Source organism: Notolepis coatsorum (genome assembly GCF_963971535.1).
Source record: "Notolepis coatsorum genome assembly, chromosome: 4".
In the NCBI taxonomy this organism is placed as follows: domain Eukaryota; kingdom Metazoa; phylum Chordata; class Actinopteri; order Aulopiformes; family Paralepididae; genus Notolepis; species Notolepis coatsorum.
Genome location: NC_140168.1, coordinates 86392805 through 86419467, shown reverse-complemented (window position 1 = coordinate 86419467; position 26663 = coordinate 86392805). Strand labels below are relative to the sequence as shown.

Below are 26663 nucleotides of genomic sequence, written 5' to 3'. Positions count from 1 at the left end.
TTTTTGTAGGGACGTTTTTGTAGGGACGTTTTAGTAGGGATGTTTTATTAGACGTATTAGTAGATGTTTTAGTAGGGATGTTTTAGTAGGGATGTTTTATTAGACATTTTAGTAGGGACGTTTTAGTAGGGATGTTTTATTAGACATTTTAGTAGGGACGTTTTAGTAGATGTTTTAGTAGGGACGTTTTAGATGTTTTAGTAGAGATGTTTTAGTAGATGTTTTAGTAGGGACGTTTTAGTAGATGTTTTAGTAGATGTTTTAGTAGATGTTTTAGTAGATGTTTTAGTAGATGTTTTAGTAGGGACATTTTAGTAGATGTTTTAGTAGATGTTTTAGTAGGGACGTTTTAGTAGATGTTTTAGTAGATGTTTTAGTAGGGACGTTTTAGTAGATGTTTTAGTAGATGTTTTAGTAGGGACGTTTCAGTAGACGTTTTAGTAGAGACGTTTTAGTAGACGTTTTAGTAGGGAGATTTTAGTAGAGACGTTTTAGTAGGGACGTTTCAGTAGACTTTTTAGTAGAGATGTTTTAGTAGACGTTTTAGTAGGGAGATTTTAGTAGGGAGATTTTAGTAGAGACATTCAAGCAGAGACATTTTGTAAGTGTGCACACGCAGGTCATGCAGGTGCTTCTTTTTTTTTTTTTTTTATATCTTTTTCCCCCTCCATTTTTCCTCCGATTTTCTCCCATCCCAATGTTAGTCGTTATGCCAATTCCCAATCCCCTTCCTTGTCGATGCGCACTTACCCCCCACAGTCAGATCATCTGGGAGAGTGGAGGCTATCACGTGCTTCCTCCGACACATGTCCAGCCAATCAACCGCTTATTTTCACCTGGCAGCGCGGATATTCTCTGAGAGGGCGTAGCGTGTGGAAGGATCACACTATCCCACTCAGGTCCCATCCGCGCTTAGCAGGCGCCCCGACCGACGCTACGCCACCTAACCGCCCTCATGCAGGTGCTTCTAAAGCTCTAGCAACGACGTCAAGGTGTCTCCCAAATTATCTCATCGAAGGGCATGTTTTTATCAACTTCTTTAGCTAACCAACATGTTTATCAACTTCTTTAGCTAACCAACATGTTTTATCGTTAGGTTATAACTATAACCAAGTTCTGTTAATAGTGGTGACGCTCTGCGTCACTCATGCACTATCCTCGCATATGTGCACGCGCACTGAATAAAATTCCACAATGTACCTTTATCCCAGTATTCGTCTGACCACACCCCTCGTTAGCTTACCTTCATAAGCAGGTGTGTGGTCACCTGCTCTCCTCCTTCCCAAGCTTTCACCACTATTAACAGAACTTGGTTATAGTTATAACCTAACGTTCTGTGACATAGTGGCTCCGCTCGGCGTCACTCATGCACAAGGGAGGCCGAGCGGGAGCCACCGGCCGACAAATACACCCCGCTGAAGGCCCCCCACACGTTTCCCGGGAGGGCGACGGACCCGACCGTGCGAAGAGGCACTCAAGCAACTCAACGCACAGGGTGAGCAGACCGTGGCCTGACCCCACAACTACACACATGCACAACCCGCATGCCACCCGGGAATGAACGGAGGGAACAACCTCGTTACTGCCCCCAGAATCACGGGGTCAAGGGCAAACCCAACCCCGTGGCAAGGCCGTAGCAGCCAGGGGGTCCACCAAAGGGACTGGACCCCCTGGAACGGGGGCCCGGAGAAGTCCATGATGCCAGCATCAAGACCCCACCAGGTGGGCACTTAGTGACCCCGCCCCCCACATCGCCAGCGTATTCGGACAAAGGCCCCTCAGCCGAGCGGGCCCTGTCCCCCCAATAGTACACCGCCTGGCACACTGACCCTGCAGAACAGGCAGTCAGCATGGCCGTAAGCACACAAAAAAGGTTAACCAACGGAAGTAGGCAGCGCACCGGGGAAAAATCAGGCAACAGGCTGTAACCTGAGCCTGGAGCACTGCGGACGAGACAGGCGCCAAAGGAGTCAGCTGAAAACAGCCGCCCCGGCGGAAGGGGCGTATGCTGGCGTTGTTGCATGACCAAGCCTCCATTTAAAAAAAACCCACCCAGAGGGGTTGAGGCAGAGAAGGCTGACACGATTGGCAGACGTCATGAACGTGCAGGGGCACCCTCAACCGGGTAACCCGGGAGTTGACACTGCTCCAACACACCAGGGAATCAACCACCTTGGTGTTACCCAATGCGGTGGTTGTTCCTATAACCCCTCAAGAAAAAACTCCAAAACACACCTGCGGGTATACACCGGCTATACCGCAGTACAAGTGTTTCAGTTTTCAAAAAAGGGTTAACCCAGGCCTACGGGTCGACGAAACATTACTTCGGACCGGGCCCGGCGATACGGGAAGCACAGGGTCACCAGAGGAGGTTAAAGACCACCCCAACAGGCCTGTAGGCGCCGTAATGGAGGTCTCTTTATTATGATTCAGTATTCTAGTTTTGTTGTATTATTAGTTGTACTGTCACTTTAGGTGGTGGGCGTGCTCACGGGGGTGTGGCGCTAATGGGAGCGTCTTATGGAATTTCATTCACCTTTTCACGTTGACAGTTCACAGAGGTTGACAGTTCTCGGAGAGAGGGGGTGAGAGTTAGGAGAGCATACCGTAATTCCTCTAATAGTAACCCCGGCTTGTATTTGTTTCAACTGTAGCGGGTACCAGGCTTGTATTAGGAGGAGGCCTGTATAAGAGGGAGGCCTATATTTAAAATGTTCAAACGGATCATAATGAATAAATCAACATTTTGTGTCAGTTTGAACCCAGTAAAATGTACTGGGTTCATTTATTGAAACCAAGTACTGTATGAAATAGTAAACAGTGCAATTACAGGTGGTCACTGGTAATTTTAACGTTTTCAAAGTGAAATCAAGTAACTAGCTCAGTATGCAGCTCAGTATATTAGTAACCCGGCTTGTATTAGGAGGCCGGTTTATAATTGCTTAGCTCAAGAGCGCACCCGGCCATTAATAGAGACCCGGCTTGTATTTGAGACCCGGTTACTATTAGAGGAATTACGGTATTTTCTTTTGACCGCAATAACGCAATACCGCAGAGTGCAAATCGTATTTTGTTTGTCTCATGATGAAGCGAAAGAATAAATGCCTTAAAAGTATTTCCTGGACGTGGAACGGTGTTATTTCATGTCGCGCATCAATTGTTTGAACTCCTCCGCTCAGCCCCTCGGCACTACCTGTCTATGGCAGTTTACTGCCGCAACATAGTCAAAAGAAATTAAGCAAGCAAACAAAAGCGTTGATAAGAAGGAAATCAACAATATTGACATTACGGATTCCTCGAGTCGCCTCGGGGCGCTGATCTTGAAGGCATCACTGAGACGCTTGGATCATCGCTGCATTGGAGGAGCGCGACATCACTGACACGCAGACCAGCAATAAGAAGCTAAGTAAATTGTTTTATTCAACTGTGAAGCCTTTCGTGTTAAAGAACACAGTGTGAATTAGTTACTTTGCTTGTCCATTGGGGATCGGTTTGTTGACTGGCTGCGTCGTCTTGCGCTCATGGACGTTGCGCGGCCTAAGCGGCAGCTAATTGATTGATGGATTGATTGTTCATTAAAGAGGACTGTGGATTATTGAATAATTGCACCTGAGCACATTGAAAAATGGCATCGGGAGGATCAACTGTCGATACTAATGGCTCATCAAAAACGGATGGGAAAAAAAGAGAAATTAAACTCACTGCCAAAGGCATGGCCTATAAATTGGAGACACTTCATAGTGAACGTCACGCAAATGTTCGCAAAATGAAAGGTCTTATGAAGGTATTAAAGCAGCTTATGGACAATAATGACAATGCTTCACAGGTGCAGTCTGAATTGGGCAATTTGAACCAAATGGTTGAAGATACCACTCTGTTACACAAATCCGTAATCTCTTTAATTTCTGAAGAGGAACATGAAAAACAAAACGAATGGTTTGAAACAATATTAAAATGCAAAAAGGGATTCATGGATGATGTAAAGCAGTGGCTTTCTGAAACTGGGAGACAAAAATACAGTACAAGTGCCAATGTTTGTGTACATGATTCCCCCATACCTGTAACACAGCAAGTAACTCCTGTTGAAATACCTGATGAACACTGTGATGTAATTAAAGCTGATGATGATGAAATCAAACCAAGTGACAGTGTGTCAAATTCTGGAAGCAGAGGTTCAGCCTATCGAAGCTCTGCTGGGCCTAGGTCTAACATCTCAACCACGTCTTCCGCACGCAAAGCTGAATCTGACATGGCCGCTCTAATTGCAAAACAAAGGCTATTAAAAGATAAGCACGCAATAGAGCAAGAGGAAGAAGAAGAGGAGCTGCTAAGGAAGAAAAGGGTACAATTAAGAACGCAGGAAGAAGAGCAAGAGGAACAGCTAAGGAAGAAAAAGGAGGAACTAAGAAAGAAGAAGGAGCAACTTGAACTTGACATGGAAATAGCTTCAGCATCGGCTAAAGTCAATGTGCTAAGAGGCTCTGGAGGATCTCGTATTTCAACTAATATGTCTGTTGAATCTGATGGCATGAGTTCTTATTTCCGAAGAGGACAAAGGAATGTTCAGACACTCAGTACTGAAGCACAACCCGCTACAACCACAGATCAGAATCTACAACCACAACCCGAATTGTCAAGACACACAGGGGTCAAGGGACAAAGGACGTTACAGTGCCCTCAAGCACAGCCACGGATTCAGCACCAAAGCGTTCACCCTGCACCACAAAAAGCAATCAGCAGCAGCAACATAATCACTGTTTTAGAGAAACAGAATGAAATAACAGCTTTGCTAGTCCAACAACAGTCTCTTTCATTCTTGCCTAAAAGAGACATTCAAATTTACGATGGTGACCCTTTACATTATCACACCTTCATAAAGTCATTCGAGCACAGCATTGAACAGAAGACTGACAACCATATGGACTGCTTGTACTTCCTTGAACAGTTCACTAGGGGGCAGCCTCGTGAGCTTGTCAGAAGCTGTCAGCATATGGCTCATGACCGAGGGTATGTGAAAGCTAAGGCTTTGTTACATGAGCACTTTGGGAATGGACATAGAATTGCTTCTGCCTATATGGGAAAGGCTCTTTCATGGCCACCAATAAAATCAGAAGATGTCAGAGCTCTGCAAGCATACAGTGTCTTTTTGAGAGGATGCTGCAACGCCATGGAAGAAGTGGAAATGATGTACGAGTTGGACATGTCTGCCAACATGCTAGCCATCATTAGAAAATTACCTTACAAGCACAGAGACATATGGAGAACTGTGGCCTGTGACCTGCAGGAAAGGCGTGGCCATAGAGCTAGATTTCCTGACATTGTTGACTTCATTGAACGACAGGTGAAAATTGCAAGTGATCCAGTATTTGGCAATATACAGGACACACCATCAGCAGCAGCACCTAAGGATGTGAGGAAGTCCAGCAATCAACCATATACAAGGGCAAAGGAAAGTAGCTATGCTACCACCATTGCAACAATTGATAGGAAAGAGGAACCTGGAACAAAGATGGAGAGAAGCTCATCTAGTACAACGACTTGTTGGTTTTGCGGAGGTGGACACACATTGGATATGTGCTCTCTATTGGAAAGGAGGGTGCATAGCGAGAAGATTGGCTTCTTGAAGAATCATAATGTGTGTTTTGGCTGTTTGTGCATTGGGCACTTGAGTAAAGAATGTAGGCAACGCCTATATTGCAAAATATGCAATCTCAGGCACCCTAGCATACTTCACATGTACCACAAGGAGGAGGGAACAGATCAAAGGCCAGCCAAAAGAGAATCGGAGACAGCAGTGGGCAGTGCTCCGATCTCTGTACAATCCAGTGGTCTTACAGGGGCCGGTAAGCAGGACTGTACACTCTCTATAGTACCAGTACAGGTCAAATCTAAAAAAGGACATGTTACAATGACTACCTATGCCTCCCTGGATCCCGGTAGCTCAGCATCTTTCTGCACTGAGCGGCTGATGAGCAAGCTGAACGTCACCGGAAGAAGAACAAGTATTCTCCTTAGGACTATGGGCCAGGAGAAAGTGGTTGAAAGCCACATTATTTCAGACTTGGAAGTGGCTGTGTTAGATGGTGACTGGTTTTATGAACTCCCTGACATTTACACACAGGAAAGCATGCCAGTCCACAGAGGCAACATTCCGAGACAGAAAGACCTTCAAAGATGGCCTCACTTGGAACATGTTTACATTTCTGAGATTGACTCTGGGATTGACCTGTTGATAGGAGCCAACGTTCCCAAGGCATTGGAGCCTTGGCGAGTTATACGGAGTGTGGACGAGGGTCCATACGCAGTCAAAACTGTGTTGGGTTGGACTGTGAACGGACCTCTCGGAAGAAAATTGGACAACCAGAACCGTCCAAAGAACGGGAGTTTGGCAAGAGACAAATCAAACCTAGCAGAGGACAGACAAGCTGCCACTTCAGAGAAAGAGCTACAAGAGGATTTGGACCGAAAATTGGAAAAGAAAGAAAAGCGAACAGACGATTCTGTTGCTTCCAAGAGAGCGAGGCGGCGTGACAGAAACGTAGACAATAACATTAAGTTTGAAAGCAACAATTCTGAGGACCATCACATGGATTTCAAGCCTGTGTCCCAGGAAAAATCGAAGGACAACATTGATACAGGAAAGAAATTCAGAGCTAAAAGAGAATCAAAGAAGGAAGCACTGGCGAGTCCAAAATCGAAATGGCCAGTTGAAGATTCATACACAACTGACTCTAGGGACAAAGCAAACGATGACACTACTTCTGAAATGCCCCGTGGCTATAAGGGCCAAATTAAAACGAAGAGATGTCCAAGGAATAGGAAGCGGTGCCGGCTCAAAGACAAAAGGTTTGCTCTCTTGGTGAAAAGAAAAGAGAGCCGTGAGAACGCCAGAAATTGAACTTCATCAGGAAGCGGAAGAGCCATGAGGACATCAGATGTTCATATTCATTGAACCCCATAGACTGACACATAGATACACACCCATAGACTGACACATAGACATACACCCATAGACTGATACATAGATATACACCCATAGACTGATACATAGACATACACCCATAGACTGATACATAGATATACACCCATAGACTGATACAGACATACACCCATAGACTGATGCATAGATATACACCCATAGACTGATACATGGAGATGTGCACCCATAGACTGATACATGGAGATATACACTCATAAACTTACTTTGCCACTTTGGATTACAGTTTTTAGTTTTTTCTGACTTGACTGACCTAGCGATCATAAAGATCCCTCCTTAAGGCTATGTGCTAGTAACCTCTGGCCCTAGGATACAATTAAGAAAGAAGAAAAGGACATTTGCGAGAAAATTATAAAAAAAAATAAAAAACAAATAAAAAAAATTGTCAATAATTGTGCCTTATATTTAATGTTTTTCTTGTATGCTCCTACATAATTTACAATTGTGTAGTTATTACATGTGAATAATTAGGGGCCGGTAATGAAAGAAGCTATTGTTTGAGTAATTAGGGGCCGGGAACGAAAAATAACTATTGTTTGAATAATTTAATGTTTTTTCTTGTAGGCACCTACATATTTTACAATTGTGTAATTATTATATTTGAATAATTAGGGGCCGGTATGTAGGCGCCATAATGGAGGTCTCTTTATTATGATTCAGTATTCTAGTTTTGTTGTATTATTAGTTGTACTGTCACTTTAGGTGGTGGGCGTGCTCACAGGGGTGTGGCGCTAATGTGAGCGTCTTATGGAATTTCATTCACCTTTTCACGTTGACAGTTCACAGAGGTTGACAGTTCTCGGAGAGAGGGGGTGAGAGTTAGGAGAGCATATTTTCTTTTGACCGCAATAACGCAATACCGCAGAGTGCAAATCGTATTTTGTTTGTCTCATGATGAAGCGAAAGAATAAATGCCTTAAAAGTATTTCCTGGACGTGGAACGGAGTTATTTCATGTTGCGCGTCAATTGTTTGAACTCCTCCGCTCAGCCCCTCGGCACTACCTGTCTATGACAGTTTACTGCCGCAACAAGGCCCCTCTTCGCCATGCGTGAGAGAGGAGCGAAAATAATGGAGAACCAGCCCCAAGCACACCGTACTTGGTATTCCCAGGCGGTCTCCCAACCAAGTACTAACCAGGACCAACCTGCGTAGCGGCCGAGATCTGATGAGATCGAGCGTGTACAGGTTGGCATGGCCGTAAGCCATTACGACAGTGCAGAGTACAAAATGTACCCAACCAGGGTCTCCATAGCGCTTAACCCTGTGACACCCGGACCGACCTGGCATTTTCCCCCTGAAAAAAGCCCAAGTCCCTCAGGGTACCAGAACAGCAGATCTGCATCCCCGGCGGACAACGGGTTTAACTGATCCGGACCAGCGTGACCAGAACCAGTCCCATGCCCTAACCACGCCGACATGCCTACTCCAGGAGAAGGGGCAGATATGCGTGTTGATCTTAAACATGAAAAGAAGGCGCCACCCAGACGTTCGGTGCGAACCGCGCCCGGTGGCTGACCCCCAGGGCGTGAGACCCCTCTACATATGTTCAGATCCATTCCGTCATCATCCCCCAGATATGAACGAGAGGTTGGGGGAGGGGTGGGGGCCGGGGGTCTTGGGATGTCTATCCCCGGTTGTGTATTTTTTGGAGGTGGGTTTCCCTAGTGGAAGAAGTTGTACAACAGACGCGTAAGAGGCCTGTCTGTTGTATAACAATGATGTTGTTGTTGTCATTGTTGTTATTATTTATTATTGTTTATTTAAAAATACGTATGAGAAAAAATGAACAGTGTAAACAATATCATTAACTCTGAATATAAAAATATGAGAAAAGCAAACAAGACGCGGTCTCGGACTGGTGGGGGCCCCTGATTCGAGGTCTTGGTGAGTCGGAGTGTTAAAGAGGCATGATACTCTGGCTCGCTGGGGCGCCGGATTTGGGGTCCTCACGGGGTAGGGACCTTGGTTGTCGATACTGGAGATGACGGGTGCTCAAGTAATCTCGCCTTATGGTACATACATGTGGGTATATGCATGTATATATGTATATATATATGTGTGTGTGTATGTATATGTATGTATATATATATATATTCTTATTAATTTATATATTTAATTTATACATGACATATACATTTTTTTTTTTTTTTTTTTTCATTATTCTGATTTAACTGATGGTCTTGTCATTGTCGTTATTATTATTATTATTATTATTATTATTATTATTATTATTATTATTATTATTATTATTATTATTATTATTACTGTTATTGTCCTGTGATGTCTTGTTTATTAGTATTGTTATTGTATTGTATTGTCTTGTTTCATGTTGAAAGGGAAAATAAAGAAAAACTGTTAAAAAAAGAAAAAAAAGATATGAACGAGAATCCGTCGACAACCAAAACAGGTCGTCGGAAGAGGAAAAACCTCCATCCCAGTTGCTTTATAAAAACGCCGTTTTAACCTCAAGCAACCAAGGCGTGCCAGTCAGTCGCCTGATTACAGAACACCCCGAGCTAGCACTATACGTGCGTCGGGACACAACCACATCAATGAACAGGCTATTTAGACCTGTCATTGAATCCCCAAGGCGCCCAGGGGAACGACAAGAGGGGTGTGATGCTTCCTAACTCCAACTCTTTTTAATAGAAAAGAAGGAAGCACCAACAGTATGTATCCCAGTCTACACAGCCGGGGGTAAAATTTTTTCACATTTTTACATCCCACCACCCTCCCATAGGGAGGAGACGGAAATCCCCAGAGAGACTTCCCACGCGAGCTGTACAGATTGAAAAGAATATATTGCACCTTGAGCCATGTAAAAGTTTGGTTTTAGGGCTCTCCGGGGAGGAGGCACTGAACCCATACACACTCAATAATCAAATTGAATCGAATACACACACAATAGAGTAGGACTCCTTCTTGAGGTTCCACTCACCTTGACAATCTGAGGAGGAGGCGCTGTACTCTGAGGAGGCTCCCTCACATGGAAGGAGAGTCCCAACTCACAGAAGGCCCGAATAGGAGCTTCGTGAGGAGGAGCCCTGACCACCCCCCGAAACAGATCCATCATATGGACCTGAACAGCACACGGAAGTCCTACCAACAGAGACGCGCACAGTGACGTACTCTATGGCGGGGGAATTTCTGCGGTGCACACGCCCAATATTCCAGGGCGTGGGACCAGGAAACTCCCTCCCCCCCCCCCCCCCCCCCTCACCCTGTAACGTGCCGAACCGCAACGTGACAGGAACCTTGAAGGACAGGTGGGTTTACCCCTGACCAACAGAAAAAAGGGGGAGAAAAGGTTACCAGTTCACCCCTTTACGACCCCACACCCATGATACGATGTAATGACAAAAAAGAGTATGACGCAGTCATAGTCAGCCCCATGAAGCGTCTAACAGCTTCACACAGCGCATGTGCCAACCTGCTATCTGATTTTTACTAAGGAAAAAACACAGAACAGAGAGGGCCCTCGCAAGAGCCCCGGTACCAGACTTACACATGTGCTTCTGTGGCCAGCCCAACCCAGTTGTCGGTCACACGATACACACAACCCATTATCACCTACAAAAAATGGCAAAAACGCTCTACAGAGGAACGCCGTTTTTCATAATGAGAGAATACACAATTCTCGATTAGTATCGGCCACAGGCCTTGCTAAGCACACACGAAAAAGTGACCAAACAATCTTTTCTTTAGGAAAATAAAGTTTCTCAAGCGGTTAGCACAACCCCAACAACTAAGCCAAGGGTTACATCGTATCCCTACCACACAGTGACACAATATAGTGTAACAACATGTCTGAGAGGAGGATGAAGAAGTCCCCAGGGAACCGGGGGGAAACACAACCCTCCTACTTTACCCTTAATACGGCCAGTTAAACAGGTAAACCTGTTAATATGTGAACACACTGTTCATTGTCATTACAGGCTGAGAAAAGAATCATTCTTTACTCATATGTCACTAAGCATAGCTTTATAGGTTAGTTTAACCCCCTTAGTTGTGAGTACACGATACATGAACACACAATGTGTCTCAACACAACAAACCAGATCATTTCACATCTGTAACAATAACCCGATTTGCATGGAGACCAGTGACAAGACAATTCACACATAACTCGCGTCGTATCCTAAATGTAGTGCAGCAACACTCGTTTTGGAAAACATCGTTATTTACAAAACATTTAGAAGGGAAAGCAAGAAGAAGTGTTCAAGGTCTGGTCAGGACCTTGCATACCGGGAGCGCAGATCAAGCGAATTGCAGTCTCTAACATGGCACCGAAGTAAACACAGCCTCCTGTGTTTGACGACACGGGCAGCTCGCTGCTCCAACCCGCCGCTACGGTGCTTCTTGTTGACGCAATCCTCGCCGGCTGGCCCCAGGGTAGGTTCGACGAACATCCTCTGTCAAAGATGACGTCGTAGTCAAGAGTGTTAAAAACATGTTATAGTCACAGCACGTTCAACAGTGTAGCATTAAGCTAACGGCCGCTCTCGGCCGATAGCAGCAAGCTAACGTTTACCTAGCCTAGTGACACAACAGGCTTGGTAAACACAGCGAGCTAGCGCCGCAGCTAACAGCTGACTGGCTAACACAGTAGGCCACAACTAGCACGCAAGCTAAGCAGCCACCACCTGAACTCGTACACAACGATACAACAAGTCACACTCAGACAGGCCGCCGTTCTGAAACCCTCCTCACCTTTTAAGAGAAAAGAGAAACGAGATGTTAACACAGTTTTACAACGGTGATTTTACCAACATCCGGTGGAGCCAGCACAATTCCCATCTGGGCTGTAGCTGACTTGAACATGGATTTTCCGATAACGAACAACCATGCTCACATTTCCTCGTTTAGGGTAAACTCTCATTTGCATATGAGAGACGGGGTCTATACGGTGACAGAGAAGTACCCACGCGTCCAGAGATCCTGGGATCACCAGTTCTACTGGCCGTGGCCCACTAGTTGCTATAATGGGCTTCAAACCAAGGTCCTCCGCCGTCGCCTAAGAGGCTGAACAAAGGACCCTAATCTGGGGCCGGTGTTCGTAAACATTGTCAGCTAGCCCCCATAGCACTAACAGACAAGTGGAGCTCGCAAGCAAAACATTACTCACCAACCTGGAACCCACCGCTTCTCACAACAGCGGCACGTCCTACAGTCCAGCTGTGTCGCTGAAAGGTTTTACCGCAACCAGCCACAGCAAGGAACTGCAGTTGGGAGGCATGCAGCGGCGTGCTCCCAATACGAAAACCGGTGGAGGTTTTTAGAATGATCACCATCTTCCAGACACTCCAGTGACGAAGACAATATCGCCGTATTTTCTCAAAAATAGTGAGAGAGAAAATAAAGATATGATGTCAACGTATCTCTTGTTTTCCAACTCTTCTCCTACCATCACATCACGTCAAGTGGGATCTACCGAAGGCACTTCCTTGTGGTGAAAGCGAGACCACACACCTGCTTATGAAGGTAAGCTAACGAGGGGTGTGGTCAGACGAATACTGGGATAAAGGTACATTGTGGAATTTTATTCAGTGCGCGTGCACATATGCGAGGATAGTGCATGAGTGACGCCGAGCGGAGCCACTATGTCACAGAACAACTTATTTAGCTAACCAACATGTTTATTAACTTCTTTAGCTAACCAACATGTTTTATCAACTTCTTTAGCTAACCAACATGTTTTATCGACTTCTTTAGCTAACCAACATGTTTTTATCGACTTCTTTAGCTAACCAACGTGTTTTATCAACTTCTTTAGCTAACCAACATGTTTTTATCTACTTATTTAGCTAACCAACATGTTTTTATCAATCTCTTTAGCTAACCAACATGTTTTATCAACTTATTTAGCTAACCAACATGTTTATCAACTTATTTAGCTAACCAACATGTTTTATCAACTTCTTTAGCTAACCAACATGTTTTTATCGACTTCTTTAGCTAACCAACATGTTTTTATCGACTTCTTTAGCTAACCAACGTGTTTTATCAACTTCTTTAGCTAACCAACATGTTTTTATCTACTTATTTAGCTAACCAACATGTTTTTATCAATCTCTTTAGCTAACCAACATGTTTTTATCGACTTATTTAACTAACCAACACGTTTTTATCAACTTCTTTAGCTAACCAACATGTTTATCGACTTCTTTAGTTAACCAACATGTTTTTATCAACTTATTTAGCTAACGAACATGTTTTGATCAACTTCTTTAGCTAACCAACATGTTTTATCGACTTCTTTAGCTGACCAACATGTTTTTATCAACTTATTTAGCTAACCAACATGTTTTTATCAACCTCTTTAGCTAACCAACATGTTTTATCGACTTCTTTAGCTAACCAACATGTTTTTATCAACTTCTTTAGCTAACCAACATGTTTTTATCAAATTCTTTAGCTAACCAACATGTTGTGATATCTGCTGGTGTGGTCAGGCCACATTTCTTCTGTGCACTGCCCTGGTTTGAAGCTCCTGAACGTTATCTAATATCCTTATCCAAACTGCTGGTCTGCAGGTAGTTCTGTTCAGTTCAGAGAGAAAGGGAGGGAAATAGAAAACATTTTGAAAGTGTTTTATTAGCTTTTTATGTTTATTACCTACTGTTGTATTGTTGAACGTGGTAATATTGTTCCTTTTAACATTCATGGCCAATTAAATATATTGAATTGAATAGAGAGAGAGATAGAGAGAGAGGAAGAAAGGGAGAGAGAGATAAAGAAAGGGAGAAGGAACCATGCAGAGAAAAACAGGGTTAGAGAGAAACAGTGGAAGAAAAAGATAATGGAAAGAGAGAAAGGCCAGGGGAATAGAGACTATTTGAGGCTCAGGGGTGTTGCGCCACCTGTCTGTGATGGCATGACCTCCGAATGACCCCCGAACAGCCCTGTGATCGACTGGAGAGAGGGAGGGAGGGAGGGAGGGAGAGGAGGCGGAGGAGGAGGAAGATGAAGAAGAGGAGGAGGGGGTAATCGGGGAAAGTTGGTGGGAGAGAGTGGAAAGAAATAAAGAAAGCCTAGTTAAAGGAACACGCCAACATTTTGGAAAATTAGCTTACCGTCTTCTCCAGAGAGAGACAAGAAGATAGATACCAGTTTCCTCTCTGTGTGTTCAGTAGCCTAGCTTAGCACAATGAATGGAAGCGGACATGACCGGTTAGCCTAGGCATTGTTCAACTAACACCTCTCCCGAAGGCTAACCGGTTATGTCCGCTTCCATTCAATGTTGGCGTGTTCCTTTAAGCTGGACCTGATACATGATAGTGAGAGACTCACGCATGTTTGTTTCGACAATGTGGAGTCAGTCAGTCAGTCAGTCAGTCAGTCAGTCAGTCAGTCAGTCAGTCAGTCAGTCAGTCAGTCAGTCAGTCAGTCAGTCAGTCAGTCAGTCAGTCAGTCAGTCAGTCAGTCAGTCAGTCAGTCAGTCAGTCAGTCAGGGACATTGCCTCCTATAGGGCTGCACCCTGCTGGTCTGGCCAGAAGAAAAAAGAAAACCGAAAGAGAGAGGAAGAGGAAATGAACCAAGCTAGGTTGAAGAATGAGACCAAGATTGTGAGGAAGAAAAGGCAGAAGAAAGAAAGACAAAAGAGAAAAGAGGAAAAAAGAGAAAGAAAGAAAGAAAGAAAGAAAGAAAGAAAGAAAGAAAGAAAGAAAGAAAGAAAGAAAGAAAGAAAGAAAGAAAGAAAGAAAGAAAGAAAGAAAGAAAGAAAGAAAGAAAGAAAGAAAGAAAGAAAGAAAGAAAGAAAGAAAGAAAGAAAGAAAGAAAGAAAGAAAGAAAGAAAGAAGAAGGAGGGGGGGGCCTGGCAGATATGGAGAGGAGAGGAAGAGAAAAAGAGACAGCTGGAATCCCTCCATTCCATGAAGAGAAAATTATCCTCAAAACAAAAGGCAATAACAAGCTTACTGCCTTGCCATAACCATGAGAACAATAAACCAACACTCATATCATCTGTGTGTGTGTGTGTGTGTGTGTACAGTTTGTGTGTGTGTATGTATGTACACGCACGCACGCTGGTGTATGTGTTTGTGTGCATGCATAAATGTATGCATAATGTGTGTGTGTGTATGCTTGCATGTGATTATATATATGCGAATGTGAATATATGTTTGTTTATGTGTGTGTGTGTGTGTGTGTGTGTGTGTGTGTGTGTGTGTGCGCGTGTGTGTATGTATGTGTGTGCATGTGTATATGTGCATGTACAAATGCATGCATGATGTGTGTGCACGTTTGTGTGTGTGCATAGGGTCTGTGAGTGAGATGCTAACATGCGAGTATGAATATATATGTGTGTGTGTGTGTGTGTGTGTGTGTGTGTGTGTGTGTGTGTTTGTGTGTGTGTGTGTGTGTGTGTGTGTGTGTGTGTGTGTGTGTGTGTGTGTGTGTGTGTGTGTGCAGGCTATTAAAGGGGTAATTTAGGGCACAATAGCAGAGAGCTGCACTGATGCCAGTCCTCTATAGACTCCAGCTGCAGACTGATTATCTGAACTGCTCTCCTCTCACAGATCCTGGCTCTGCTCTTGCTGAGAAGAGGCACTAATGGATTCGTTGTCGTGCGTCTGTCCGTCTGTGTGGGTCTCTGTGTGGACTGTCACTTTTTGTTCCAACATCAAACTAATAATTTGAACCTGGGTAAAGATTCAAACTGTGATTATGAGTTTGAATCAGAAATGCGAGGGCAGTTCCCTTATATCCATTTCACAATGTGCTTCCCGGTGTCCCAGATGTTTACATCATGTTTGTATCATGTTTACATCATGTTTACATCATGTTTGTATCATGTTTACATCATGTTTGTATCATGTTTGTATCATGTTTACATCATGTTTGTATCATGTTTACATCATGTTTACATCATGTTTGTATCATGTTTAGATCATGTTTGTATCATGTTTACATCATGTTTGTATCATGTTTACATCATGTTTGTATCATGTTTACATCATGTTTGTATCATGTTTACATCATGTTTGTATCATGTTTGTATCATGTTTACATCATGTTTACATCATGTTTGTATCATGTTTACATCATGTTTGTATCATGTTTACATCATGTTTGTATCATGTTTACATCATGTTTACATCATGTTTGTATCATGTTTACATCATGTTTGTATCATGTTTGTATCATGTTTACATCATGTTTGTATCATGTTTGTATCATGTTTACATCATGTTTACATCATGTTTGTATCATGTTTACATCATGTTTGTATCATGTTTGTATCATGTTTACATCATGTTTACATCATGTTTGTATCATGTTTACATCATGTTTGTATCATGTTTGTATCATGTTTACATCATGTTTGTATCATGTTTGTATCATGTTTACATCATGTTTACATCATGTTTGTATCATGTTTACATCATGTGTGTATCATGTTTGTATCATGTTTACATCATGTTTACATCATGTTTGTATCATGTTTACATCATGTTTGTATCATGTTTGTATCATGTTTACATCATGTTTACATCATGTTTGTATTATGTTTGTATCATGTTTACATCATGTTTGTATCATGTTTACATCATGTTTGTATCATGTTTGTATCATGTTTGTATCATGTTTGTATCATGTTTACATCATATTTGTATCATGTTTGTATCATGTTTACATCATGTTTGTATCATGTTTGTATCATGTTTACATCATGTTTACATCATGTTTGTATCATGTTTGTATCATGTTTGTATCATGTTTGTATCATGTTTGTATCATGTTTACATCATGTTTGTATCATGTTTACATCATGTTTACATCATGTGTACATCATGTTTACATCATGTTTGTATCATGTTTGTATCATGTTTACATCATGTTTGTATCATGTTTACATCATGTTTGTATCATGTTTGTATCATGTTTACATCATGTTTACATCATGTTTGTATCATGTTTACATCATGTTTGTATCATGTTTACATCATGTTTGTATCATGTTTACATCATGTTTACATCATATTTGTATCATGTTTGTATCATGTTTGTATCATGTTTGTATCATGTTTACATCATGTTTACATCATGTTTGTATCATGTTTGTATCATGTTTACATCATGTTTGTATCATGTTTACATCATGTTTGTATCATGTTTACATCATGTTTGTATCATGTTTACATCATGTTTACATCATGTTTGTATCATGTTTACATCATGTTTGTATCATGTTTACATGATGTTTGTATCATGTTTGTATCATGTTTACATCATGTTTACATCATGTTTGTATCATGTTTACATCATGTTTACATCATGTTTGTATCATGTTTACATCATGTTTGTATCATGTTTACATCATGTTTGTATCATGTTTACATCATGTTTGTATCATGTTTGTATCATGTTTACATCATGTTTGTATCATGTTTGTATCATGTTTACATCATGTTTAGATCATGTTTACATCATGTTTACATCATGTTTAGATCATGTTTACATCATGTTTGTATCATGTTTACATCATGTTTGTATCATGTTTACATCATGTTTGTATCATGTTTGTATCATGTTTACATCATGTTTGTATCATGTTTACATCATGTTTGTATCATGTTTGTATCATGTTTGTATCATGTTTACATCATGTTTACATCATGTTTGTATCATGTTTACATCATGTTTGTATCATGTTTGTATCATGTTTACATCATGTTTACATCATGTTTGTATCATGTTTACATCATATTTGTATCATGTTTGTATCATGTTTACATCATGTTTGTATCATGTTTGTATCATGTTTACATCATGTTTACATCATGTTTGTATCATGTTTGTATCATGTTTGTATCATGTTTGTATCATGTTTGTATCATGTTTACATCATGTTTGTATCATGTTTACATCATGTTTACATCATGTGTACATCATGTTTGTATCATGTTTGTATCATGTTTGTATCATGTTTACATCATGTTTGTATCATGTTTGTATCATGTTTACATCATGTTTGTATCATGTTTACATCATGTTTGTATCATGTTTGTATCATGTTTACATCATGTTTACATCATGTTTGTATCATGTTTACATCATGTTTGTATCATGTTTACATCATGTTTGTATCATGTTTACATCATGTTTACATCATATTTGTATCATGTTTGTATCATGTTTGTATCATGTTTGTATCATGTTTACATCATGTTTACATCATGTTTGTATCATGTTTGTATCATGTTTACATCATGTTTGTATCATGTTTACATCATGTTTGTATCATGTTTACATCATGTTTGTATCATGTTTACATCATGTTTACATCATGTTTGTATCATGTTTACATCATGTTTGTATCATGTTTACATGATGTTTGTATCATGTTTGTATCATGTTTACATCATGTTTACATCATGTTTGTATCATGTTTACATCATGTTTACATCATGTTTGTATCATGTTTACATCATGTTTGTATCATGTTTACATCATGTTTGTATCATGTTTACATCATGTTTGTATCATGTTTGTATCATGTTTACATCATGTTTGTATCATGTTTGTATCATGTTTACATCATGTTTAGATCATGTTTACATCATGTTTACATCATGTTTAGATCATGTTTACATCATGTTTGTATCATGTTTACATCATGTTTGTATCATGTTTACATCATGTTTGTATCATGTTTGTATCATGTTTACATCATGTTTGTATCATGTTTGTATCATGTTTACATCATGTTTACATCATGTTTGTATCATGTTTACATCATGTTTACATCATGGTTGTATCATGTTTACATCATGTTTGTATCATGTTTACATCATGTTTACATCATGTTTACATCATGTTTGTATCATGTTTACATCATGTTTGTATCATGTTTGTATCATGTTTACATCATGTTTACATCATGTTTGTATCATGTTTACATCATATTTGTATCATGTTTATATCATGTTTGGGACATGTTGTGGTCCCCAGGAAGAGCAGTTGGCCGTCATATATAGCAGTCAATGAGGATATTAATGAACAATAAACAGGATCGTGCCTTGTCTTCCAATATGTGTGTTTATAAGTATTTATCAAGCGACACCTGGCTTCACACCCTGCTCCCGAGTCCTGGATCCCCGTGTATGACCTCCGCCTGCCTGACTCTTCTCCGTGTGAATCCCCTGGACCGTCTGAGAACCCGCTCCCGGCTACGACCCCCCACCCCCTGCTCGTCTGACTAGCCTGCAACTCGCCCACTCCATGGACCGTCTGAGAACCCGCTCCCGGCTACGACCCCCCACCCCCTGCTCGTCTGACTACCCTGCAACTCGCCCACTCCATGGACTGTCTGAGAACCCGCTCACGGCTACGACCCCCCCTGCTCGTCTGACTACCCTGCAACTCGCCCACTCCATGGACTGTCTGAGAACCCGCTCACGGCTACGACCCCCCCTGCTCGTCTGACTACCCTGCAACTCGCCCACTCCATGGACTGTCTGAGAACCTGCTCATGGCTACGACCCCCCCTGCTCGTCTGACTACCCTGCAACTCGCCCACTCCATGGACTGTCTGAGAACCCGCTCCCGGCTACGACCCCCCTGCTCGTCTGACTACCCTGCAACTCGCCCACTCCATGGACTGTCTGAGAACCCGCTCCCGGCTACGACCCCCCCTGCTCGTCTGACTACCCTGCAACTCGCCCACTCCATGGACTGTCTAAGGACCTGGTTACCGTATTCTCCCTTTTCAAAATAAATATAATATATTTGGGTTTTCTCAACATTCAACATTTATTCAACATCGTCTCTGCCTGTTTGTGTCTGCATCTGGGTTCTGGCTTTAGTTAAACCGTTACAACTTTAGGTTCTACTTTAGTTTGTATATTGTATATGTAACAGGTACAACCTAGTACCTGCCATGAAACTTCGACCGCGCCTTGAGTGGGAGTCGAGCCCCGGGCGTCCGCACGGGGGGGAAGCAACACAAACCGCTGTGCCAAGAGAGGAACTCCTCTCTAAGCGCTGAGCTTGAATGCCTCTGGGGAGTGAGTTTTTTACTTCCATGCACCATAGTCACACTATCGCGGTGCATATCCGTTACATATATTTTGTATAGTGTTTGGACTTTATTCTTTTAACTTTTTTACTGTATGAAGCACATTCTCAGGGGGCTCATACAGAACCCTTGAAACTATATATATATATTTATTCTCCAATTTCTTTGTACATTTATTCATTAATTTGTTCTGGAATATGAAAGACGTGGCCCTCTATACATAGTCTAATTGTGAGAGGCTTTCAGACAGCTGGTCTCTCTAGAGGATAAAAAACATTTCTTTTTAACAAGGCTTTTGCCTGAATTTTTCTTTTACTTTTATTTGTTACTTCTATTCATTTTATTATTACTTTATTTATTTTAATTGTTTTATTCATTTAACTTTTTGTCTATATCTCCTGTAGCACTCTGAGATTCTTGCGAATATAAAGTGCGGTACAAATTGAATCTATTATCATTATTATTGATAGTTCAGTATCTGGTCTCTAAGAGGATAGTTCAGTATCTGGTCTCTAAGAGGATAGTTCAGTATCTGGTCTCTCTAAGAGGATAGTTCAGTATCTGGTCTCTAAGAGGATAGTTCAGTATCTGGTCTCTAAGAGGATAGTTCATCAGTATCTGGTCTCTAAGAGGATAGTTCAGTATCTGGTCTCTAAGAGGATAGTTCAGTATCTGGTCTCTAAGAGGATAGTTCAGTATCTGGTCTCTAAGAGGATAGTTCAGTATCTGGTCTCTAAGAGGATAGTTCATCAGTATCTGGTCTCTAAGAGGATAGTTCAGTATCTGGTCTCTAAGAGGATAGTTCAGTATCTGGTCTCTAGGAGGATAGTTCAGTATCTGGTCTCTAAGAGGATAGTTCAGTATCTGGTCTCTAAGAGGATAGTTCAGTATCTGGTCTCTAAGAGGATAGTTCATCAGTATCTGGTCTCTAAGAGGATAGTTCAGTATCTGGTCTCTAAGAGGATAGTTCAGTATCTGGTCTCTAAGAGGATAGTTCATCAGTATCTGGTCTCTAAGAGGATAGTTCAGTATCTGGTCTCTAAGAGGATAGTTCATCAGTATCTGGTCTCTAAGAGGATAGTTCAGTATCTGGTCTCTAAGAGGATAGTTTAGTATCTGGTCTCTAAGAGGATAGTTCAGTATCTGGTCTCTAAGAGGATAGTTCAGTATCTGGTCTCTAAGAGGATAGTTCAGTATCTGGTCTCTAAGAGGATAGTTCAGTATCTGGTCTCTAAGAGGATAGTTCATCAGTATCTGGTCTCTAAGAGGATAGTTCAGTATCTGGTCTCTAAGAGGATAGTTCAGTATCTGGTCTCTAAGAGGATAGTTCATCAGTATCTGGTCTCTAAGAGGATAGTTCAGTATCTGGTCTCTAAGAGGATAGTTTAGTATCTGGTCTCTAAGAGGATAGTTCATCAGTATCTGGTCTCTAAGAGGATAGTTCAGTATCTGGTCTCTAAGAGGATAGTTCAGTATCTGGTCTCTAAGAGGATAGTTCAGTATCTGGTCTCTAAGAGGATAGTTTAGTATCTGGTCTCTAAGAGGATAGTTCAGTATCTGGTCTCACTAAAAGAAGCATCAAGTAGTTAGACAGGGCAGCCGGTCAGATGTGCTGGTGAGCAACACTGGCACCTGTGCTGTCACCCTTCCTGTTCACCCTCTACACCATCTACCCTCCACAGCACTCCCAGAAGTGGCACTGCACGCCCAAGTACGCTCCAACCTTAGGTTTTCAGTCACGTTTCCTTGTAAACTAGAGGGAGCACATGTACAGTCTGGCTTGAGGGTCATGCCAAGTCTAAATATATTCCTAAAGCACCTTTAAAGACAACCCACGTTGACCAAAGTACTGTATTACTGTGCAAGCCAATGCAAATAAGTAAACACTCAGAGAGGAAAAAGTGGCTCGGGAGGTATAGAGCAGATAATCCGGAGGTTCGATTCCTGCTCCTCTCTGGCAGCATGTCGAAGTCTCCTTGAGCAAGACACTTAACCCCTAATTGCTCCTGTTGAGCAGGTTGGCACCTTGCATGGTTGCCTCCGCCGTTGGTGTGTGAATATGTGAGTGAATGGGTAAAAATGGCTCAGAGGTTTACCTGGCTCTTAGGAGCTCTGTGATGGTCAGAGGTTTACCTGGCTCTTAGGAGCTCTGTGATGGTCAGAGGTTTACCTGGCTCTTAGGAGCTCTGTGATGGTCAGAGGTTTACCTGGCTCTTAGGAGCTCTGTGATGGTCAGAGGTTTACCTGGCTCTTAGAAGCTCTGTGATGGTCAGAGGTTTACCTGGCTCTTAGGAGCTCTGTGATGGTCAGAGGTTTACCTGGCTCTTAGGAGCTCTGTGATGGTCAGAGGTTTACCTGGCTCTTAGGAGCTCTGTGATGGTCAGAGGTTTACCTGGCTCTTAGGAGCTCTGTGATGGTCAGAGGTTTACCTGGCTCTTAGGAGCTCTGTGATGGTCAGAGGTTTACCTGGCTCTTAGGAGCTCTGTGAGGATCAGAGGTTTACCTGGCTCTTAGGAGCTCTGTGATGGTCAGAGGTTTACCTGGCTCTTAGGAGCTCTGTGATGGTCAGAGGTTTACCTGGCTCTTAGGAGCTCTGTGATGGTCAGAGGTTTACCTGGCTCTTAGGAGCTCTGTGATGGTCAGAGGTTTACCTGGCTCTTAGGAGCTCCGTGATGGTCAGAGGTTTACCTGGCTCTTGGAGGTCTGTGGGGCTCAGAGGTTTACCTGGCTCTTAGGAGCTCTGTGATGGTCAGAGGTTTACCTGGCTCTTAGGAGCTCTGTGATGGTCAGAGGTTTATCTGGCTCTTAGGAGCTCTGTGATGGTCAGAGGTTTACCTGGCTCTTAGGAGCTCTGTGATGGTCAGAGGTTTACCTGGCTCTTGGAGGCGGCCACCTTTGCGAACATGGCCTGAGACACCTTGGCTCTTCTCATCTCCTGCTGGATGTCATCATAGATAGAAGAACTGATGTTCAGAACACAGCTGTCTGCTCTCAGACCTCTGTCTACTGATACTGGAGACACGCCCGCCTAGAGAGAGAGAGAAAGAGAGAGAGACACAGATAGAGAGACAGAGAGAGAAAGGGAGAGATAAATGGAGAAAGTTTAGTTTTAACAAGCTCTTATTTGTGCAATGAAAAATGTGTGGTTGTACCTTTAAGTCATCGTGACACAGTCACATAACAAAACAAATAATTATACTAATAATAATGAACTAATAATACATCAAGATGAGAGACAGAAAGAGACAGGGAGAGAGAGAGAAAAAAGAGCGAGAAAGAAAGAGAGATAAATTGTGAGAGAAAGATGGAAAGAGAAAGATGGAAAGAGAAAGAGAGAGAGAGACAGACAAAGAGTGGGTGAGTGAGAGAGAGAGAGACAGAGAGTGAGAGAGGTTGGTTGAGAAAAGGGTACAGGGCAGAGAGCTATGCTAATCACAATAAACTAGGTCACTTCTTGATTATTATTTATTAAAATATAAATGAATCAAACAATTTATAAAATAATCAAGTGCATGATTAAACGAGTCAATTAATTATTTAGATTATTTGAATCCCTAATTCCCTTTCATTGATAAAGAAAGACTATTAGTGTCCGGGAGAGAGGAGAAGACATGGGAAAAATATTCAAGACTCACAGAGGAGATGGCTAGGGGAAGCCGGGAGGGCCAATCATCTGTCTTGATACAGTTTACCTCGTCTTTTCTGCACTGAAGCATAAAACAACACCTTAGGTTAGATTGATAAGACATTTAGAGGCTGACTTATTTCCCCTCACTCTCTCTCTCAGTCCTTACATCTCTCTCTCTCTCAGTCTCTCTCTCTCTCTCTCTCTCTCTCGCTCTCTCTCTCTCTCACACACACACACACACACACACACACACAACACACACACACACACACACACACACACACACACACACACACACACACACACACACACACACACCACACACACACTCACACCACACTGTCCTTGTTCTTTTACCAATTTCTTTTATCAGTTTTATTTATTCTATGTTTCTCTATGTTACTCTATGTTTTAGTCTTGCCTATTTTTATTATTCTTTCTTTCCTTTATTCTCACTAGTTTTTTTTAAGTTCTTTAACTGTAGCGCTTTGAGATTTGCACCGCAACTGTAAAGCGCATTACAAATGGATCTATTTATTATTATTATTATTATTACATCTCTCTCTATCTATCTCACACCCACACACACAGTCATTACATCTCACACACACACACACACACACACACACACACACACACACACACACACACACACACACACACACACACCTACACACACACACACACACACACACACACACACACACACACACACACACACACACACACACACACACACACACACACACACACACACACTGTCCTTACATCTCTCTCTCTCTCTCTCTCTCCCCTCTCTCACACACTGTCCTTACATCTATCTATCTCTCTCTCTCTCTCACACACACACACTGTCCTTACATCTATCTATCTCTCTCACACACACACTGTCCTTACATCTATCTCTCTCTCTCTCACACACACTGTCCTTACATCTATCTCTCTCTCTCTCTCACACACACACACACACACACACTGTCCTTACATCTATCTATCCTCTTCTCACACACACTGTCCTTACATCTATCTCTCTCTCTCTCACACACACACACACTGTCCTTACATCTATCTATCTATCTATCTATCTATCTATCTATTCTATCTATCTATCTATCTATCTATCTCTCTCTCTCTCTCTCTCTCTCTCTCTCTCCTCTCTCTCTCTCTCTCTCTCTCTCTCTCTCTCTCTCTCTCTCTCTCTCTCTCTCACACTCACACCCTGTCCTTACATCTATCTCTCCTCTCTCACACACACTGTCCTTTCATCTATCTCTCTCTCTCTCTCTCTCTCTCTCTCTCTCACACACACTGTCCTTACATCTATCTCTCCCTCTCTCACACACACTGTCCTTACATCTCTCTCTCTCTCTCTCTCTCTCTCTCTCTCTCTCTCTCTCTCTCTCTCTCTCTCTCTCTCTCTCTCTCACACACACACTGTCCTTACATCTATCTCTCCCTCTCTCACACACACTGTCCTTACATCTATCTCTCTCTCTCTCTCTCTCTCTCTCTCTCTCTCTCTCACACACACACTGTCCTTACATCTATCTCTCCCTCTCTCACACACACTGTCCTTACATCTATCTCTCTCTCTCTCTCTCTCTCTCTCTCACACACACCTGTCCTTACATATATCTCTCCCTCTCTCACACACACTGTCCTTACATCTATATCTCCCTCTCTCCACACACTGTCCTTACATCTATATCTCCCTCTCTCACACACACTGTCCTTACATCTATCTCCTCTCTCTCTCTCTCACACACACTGTCCTTACATCTATATCTCTCTCTCACACACACTGTCCTTACATCTATCTCTCCCTCTCCACACACTGTCCTTACATCTCTCTCTCTCTCTATCTCTCTCTCTCTCTCTCTCTCTCTCTCTCTCTCTCACACACACACTGTCCTTACATCTATCTCTCTCTCTCTCACACACTGTCCTTACATCTATATCTTCTCTCTCACACACACACACACTGTCCTTACATCTATCTCTCTCTCTCTCACACACACTGACATCTCTCTCTCTGTCCTTACATCTCTCTTTCTTTGCTGTAGTAGTCAGCTGTATCTCTATCGGGTATATATGCGACAGTGACTCGGGAGGTAGAGCCAGTTGTTTGTTAATCCAGAGGTTCCCGGTTCGATTCCCGCTCTTCCCGGGCAGCATGTCGAAGTGTCCTTGAGCAAGACACTTAACACTTTGGTCGCCAGGCTTATATTCTTAATATACCATCCTCCGCCAGCCTATTTGTCTATGGAGAAGTTCCCCTTCTTTGCAGGGCTATAACTTTTTAAATTGTATTGCTAAATTGACATTACTATGGCCCATTCAACATCAAGTATCTATTGTTCAGGGTGTAGCAACGTTATACTTTTTCATTCACAATTCATACTAAAATACGGTCTAAAGTATAAGTATGTTTTATCGTTTCTGCAGCTTTCTCCAGAACGTGATTTATAGCCCCAAATGCATTATATTGATGATCAATACAGTTTGATAGGAATCTGCGCAAGATAAAAAATTTCAAATGGACGTGCTTCTAGAAGTTACTACTGATCATCTGATGTTGACCGGATGGGGGGGGGGGTCGTTTATAATTCCGTGGCCAACGTTAGATGATTCATCTAGTGTGGGTGATATGATCATTAGAGCAGTTAGTATCGAACACGTTAAAAAATAACGCTGAATCTTACCGTAGCTTCCTCATAGCGTTGGGCGATGAGCGTGGAGCAGAAATATTCCTATTATGGGATGTAGAAATATGCGATCCATTCCAGGTTGTATAATAGTATAAACGTCCAAATCATGTTGTTTATCGAGTTATTGGTAACGGATTGCTATCCGTTGTGTCTAGCTCGAGTCCTGGGACTATTAGCGAGTGATCGGACCGAATTGGAATGAGCACCAGCTTCCCATTTCCTGTTTCCGCTCTGGGCGATTCGCCGATCGGCCACCAGATGGCGCTCTTGAACGTTGGAGAGTTGAGAGGGGATCAACAGTAGATCTCA

General features: G+C 42.3%; 1 protein-coding gene across 1 annotated transcript in view; it reads right to left on the bottom strand.

Moving 5' to 3' along the window:
* Window positions 1–26663, bottom strand: part of satb1a (SATB homeobox 1a) — a gene marked incomplete at its 3' end in the record, with an annotated part of 157712 nt that overhangs the window by 27065 nt on the left and 103984 nt on the right. Inside the window, 1 exon segment of the mRNA XM_084312014.1 lies at window positions 22891–23046. Within this exon segment, the coding sequence (XP_084168140.1) occupies window positions 22891–23046 (156 nt within the window).